The following is a 4226-nucleotide window of genomic DNA, read 5'->3' on the forward strand; positions in this document are numbered from 1 at the left end:
GAGTTGACCATAATATGAATTAAACCCCAAGTAATAAATAAGGAATCGATGTTGTATTTTCAAAACTTATAATACTGTAAAATATATGAAAATATGCAATATATGCAAAAATATGCGAAAAACTTAGAAATATGCCAAATATGTAAAAATTAATAGGCGTCATTCAATTCCAATTCACAGCATTTAATCGTACTATCAGCGGTAAATAATATGCAATTTGCATAAATTCCGGACTCTACTAAATACATATATTTCTTGAATTATCGTTAGTGATGGTTGTAAATAAATAAATATACAGGATGCCCATTATGTATGGAACACAGTATATATCTTGGTAGGTATCAACTTTATAAAAAAACATTTTATACAGAAGTTATTTAATATTTTATTTGCCATAATAAGACAGCATTCAATTGTTTTTATTTCAGAAAACAAATGATCAACGAATAACACTTGAAGTTTTTTAAATGGCAATGTACCCTTTCGTTAGGCTCATTTGATAGAGATTTCTTCTCTCTTTACGATGACGTAAAATTTTAGTACCCTTATATTAGAAAATTTTTGAAAAAAATGTAAAAACTGTTTATTAAGAAAATTTAACTAATAACATTAATCTAGATATCGGAGATCGTCAAGTACCTCGAATTATTGGAGATGTACACTAATTTTTCGTTTATTTGTTTTATTTTGTATGTAAATTTAATTTACGGTAATAATTCGAGGTACTTGACGATCTCGGATATCTAGATTAATGTCATTGATTAATTTTTATTAATAAACAATTTTTACATTTTTTGCAAAAATTTTCTGATGTAAGGGTAGAAAAATTGTACGCTATCGTAAAGAGAAAAGTAATCTCTATCAAATGAGCCTAACAAAAGAATACATTGCCATTTAAAAAAATTTAAGTATTATTCGTTACTCAGTTGTTTTCTGAATTAAAAATAATTGAATGCAGTCTTATTATGGCAAATAAAATATTAAACAACTTTTGTATAAAATGTCTTTTTATAAAGTTGATACCTACCAAGCAATATGCTATATTCCATACATAATGGGCACCCTGTATAGTAGAACCTGTATTGTTGTTTCAGAATGAAACATCATATTCCCACAAAAGTAGTCCAGATAGAAAGTTTTTTACTTATTTGTATGGAACAGTACAAGTAAGTTTGTATATTACAAATTCTAAGAAAATAATGCTAAAAAGTCAGTATAAAAAAGATATTTTATTATTATTTACAAATTGTAATAAATAATATCATCATGTAGATATTTCTATTAATTACACGATACACAAATAAATTTTAAATTAATTAAAAATAATTAATTTATTTTTTGATAAGGAAAACTACACCACCGACGATAGCTAACACAGCACCTACGGCGATAAGGGTGTACACAATGGCATCTACCATAACTAATTTATCAAAGTATTGCTCGTTGAGTTTTTCAATTAATTCATCTGTTAGTGCAACACCTTCTTCCACCCATAGAAGTGGTAAAACAGACGGTTTAAGATTTTTAGTACGATCAAAAGCCTTTATTGGTCGAAGAATCATATTAAATTGCATTCGTTTGGCTCCTTGAAGCGGACTTCCGGTTTTCTAAATTCAAATAAAATCAATTCATTAAATTATATTTGGCTATTTGTAATTTTAGTCTTACAGGTTCCATAAGAACATAAGTTTTGTGAAGATCTCGATCTGGAGAGAGACCTTCAACAGTGTTAGCATAAGTCTCGTCTGCGTCTAGGAAATGTGGGAATGACATAATAACAGTTGCACCTGAAAATAGAATATTTTAGTACAAATCCGATATATAGAGTTTAAATTATAAAGAAATTACCTGTGCATGGCGATAAATCACCAAATCCGTCAGGTAAACAATCCTTTTCGCCGTCAAGATTTCTTATATTTTTTACGCAGTAACATTCTCCTTCATCTCTATTCAAAAGATTATTAACGTTGAGTGTTGAAACAAAACCATCAACGTCTTTGTAAGTTCCTTCTCCTTCATAATTTAATGTTAAAATTCTACAAATGTCGGTATTGAAAACTTCATGCACAGTATCCTCGTCGTTGAAGGGTGGATAGATTGAAGAATCCCTTCCTCTAACTTTGTTACAGATGTTATCAGTTTCGTTACCCCAGAAATCCAATTCCTTTAGGCCTTTCCAACTGATTATCTCAGCAACTTCATTTGCGTCCGAGATACCAGATTTTACAACATACGGCCCATCTTTTTTATTTTGTTTCTATAACAATATGTGTATTCGTATATATCAACTGACAAAAGAAAAGTATACTCACGTGTTTGAAAAACGCAAACAGAAGAGTGTATTTCGACTCATCATCTTCATCCGGCACCAAAGTAATTGTTTCTACAGTCTCTGCTTGTGCTTTGATTTTATTGCAAACTAATGCAGTACCTGCTGGAACATGATCACAGAATTTGTAGCCACCGAACAAGAATTCTCCTACAGTTATAGTATGAAACAGTGTATTAGGGGTGTCTGTGAATATGTTATCCATATTCAATTCTATCATGAATTGCTCCGTAGTTGACATATCTTCCGCTTTTTGCAAGACACCCTAAACAATATTACATTGGTTATATGAACTGAATATTATATCAATTAACACTATACCTGTTGTGCGACATTTAAAACAGTTATTTCGTCCTCTTCTGTCAAACCTTGTGATTCGTCTTTATTAAATTCAAAGTATGTATTTTGTATATATTCATAAGCGTCATCTTCTTCAATGAACGCTATATCTTCTTTTTTGCGATATAAACTAAAATTTTATTGAAATAATAAATGATCTTGTTATTCGTATTTAATTAATTACATGAATACTTACTCGTATACATAAGGACCCTTTTCTTCCACTTTTGGTGTTCCTCCGGCTATTACATCATCAGGATTCGTTACAGTGAAAATATGTACCTTGAATTTCATAACCACTGGAGTTTCTTCCCACCTTTCATATGCTTCACTACCCTCGATAAGTTGAACATTCTGTATTTAAAAGAAAATATTTTGCTTTAATATTTCCTCTAATTTCACGAACAAACTAATCCAGGTTTCATATACTTTTCGGGTAAAATAAGTAAATATCTTTAACTTACTTCGGCAACTTGATCATCGATAATACCAGGAATAACGCCGAATCCCAAAACACAACCAATTATAAGTAAAACAATTCCGACTGCAGATACGCTTAACGCAATAGTACGTGGCTTGCAGCAACCCATGTTAAAGGATGATGACACTAGATCTCGCCACGAACAAAACTAGGATATGCGTTGCCAAATTCGGATGTATTTATGGCGGAAAAGTGTGTAAAAATGATAGGCGATAAACTTTTATCTTCATAATCTCAAAATGCAGAATCAATTGTGTATAATTAAAAAATGCATTTACGCGCAAAAATACCACAACGTACTTGAAATAGAAGTAGTATTTAAAGATAGATTAATCAAGATATATTTTTTGAACAATACTATATTTTAGCATCAAGACGGGAAAAACTTTGAATTCTAAAACATTGTCTATTAGATTTGAATTATAAGATTTTTGTAAAGAATATTTAATATATTAAATGTGGTGTTTTAATTGAATGCATTTATTATTATTATTTTTAATTATAACATTTATAACGACTTATTACATTATGTATACCAACTTATTATGATGAATTTGTTTGTAATAATTTACCGCGAAAATGTTTTCATTTCCTAATTATCACAACGAATGGAAAAGTGATATACTTTCCTTTTGATGATCACAGGATGATTCAAATTGTTTCCTTTTAGAAAAAGAATTTACTACATTCATTTATTACCCACAACGTAAGAATCTAAAGTCAATGACAAACTACACAACGAGACAAAAACAAATCTAAATTTACAAGACGTGAGAGTGTATAGATTAAGAGCAACTATAGTGTTCCCAAAGAATCGCGAAAGAGGGACAGACACGGAAAAAGGTGGAGAGCACAGCATAATTGATGAAAGTACCCACAAACTGAATAAAGCAACACTAGATGAAAAACTATAAAACATACAATATCACGAAGAACACTACCACTTTATAAGGAACCTCTGGGATACAAGGAAAACCTACAAATTAGAGTTCCATATTGATGGAACGAAGAAATAGAGGATGCAATAAGAAAAAAATAATGGTGAAGGTTTGGAAATCCTCAAATCCGTAAGACAGA

At 30.3% G+C, this 4226-nt stretch overlaps 1 protein-coding gene across 1 annotated transcript; it reads right to left on the reverse strand.

Annotated features, from left to right (window-relative positions):
- Positions 1-1210: 1210 nt before the first annotated feature.
- LOC111413522 (sensory neuron membrane protein 2-like) lies at positions 1211-3306 on the reverse strand. Its single transcript, XM_023044527.2, has 7 exons — positions 3133-3306; positions 2865-3022; positions 2651-2798; positions 2313-2594; positions 1849-2257; positions 1669-1787; positions 1211-1607 (listed from the first exon to the last, which is right to left on the reverse strand). Exons 1-7 carry the CDS (start codon positions 3256-3258, stop codon positions 1332-1334), a joined length of 1518 nt encoding a protein of 505 aa, XP_022900295.1. The 5' UTR covers positions 3259-3306; the 3' UTR covers positions 1211-1331.
- Positions 3307-4226: the final 920 nt, after the last annotated feature.

This window comes from Onthophagus taurus, chromosome 1 (genome assembly GCF_036711975.1).
Source record: "Onthophagus taurus isolate NC chromosome 1, IU_Otau_3.0, whole genome shotgun sequence".
Classification (NCBI taxonomy): Eukaryota; Metazoa; Arthropoda; class Insecta; order Coleoptera; family Scarabaeidae; genus Onthophagus; species Onthophagus taurus.

Bases quoted from the DNA above. Each gene is read 5' to 3' on its own strand.
- LOC111413522 (XM_023044527.2), bottom strand. From the start codon at position 3,258: ATGGGTTGCTGCAAGCCACGTACTATTGCGTTAAGCGTATCTGCAGTC. The intron at 1,788-1,848 runs GTAATTTCTTTA...TTCTATTTTCAG, and splicing joins TGATTTATCGCCATGCACAG to GTGCAACTGTTATTATGTCA. The intron at 1,608-1,668 runs GTAAGACTAAAA...ATTTGAATTTAG, and splicing joins CTTATGTTCTTATGGAACCT to AAAACCGGAAGTCCGCTTCA.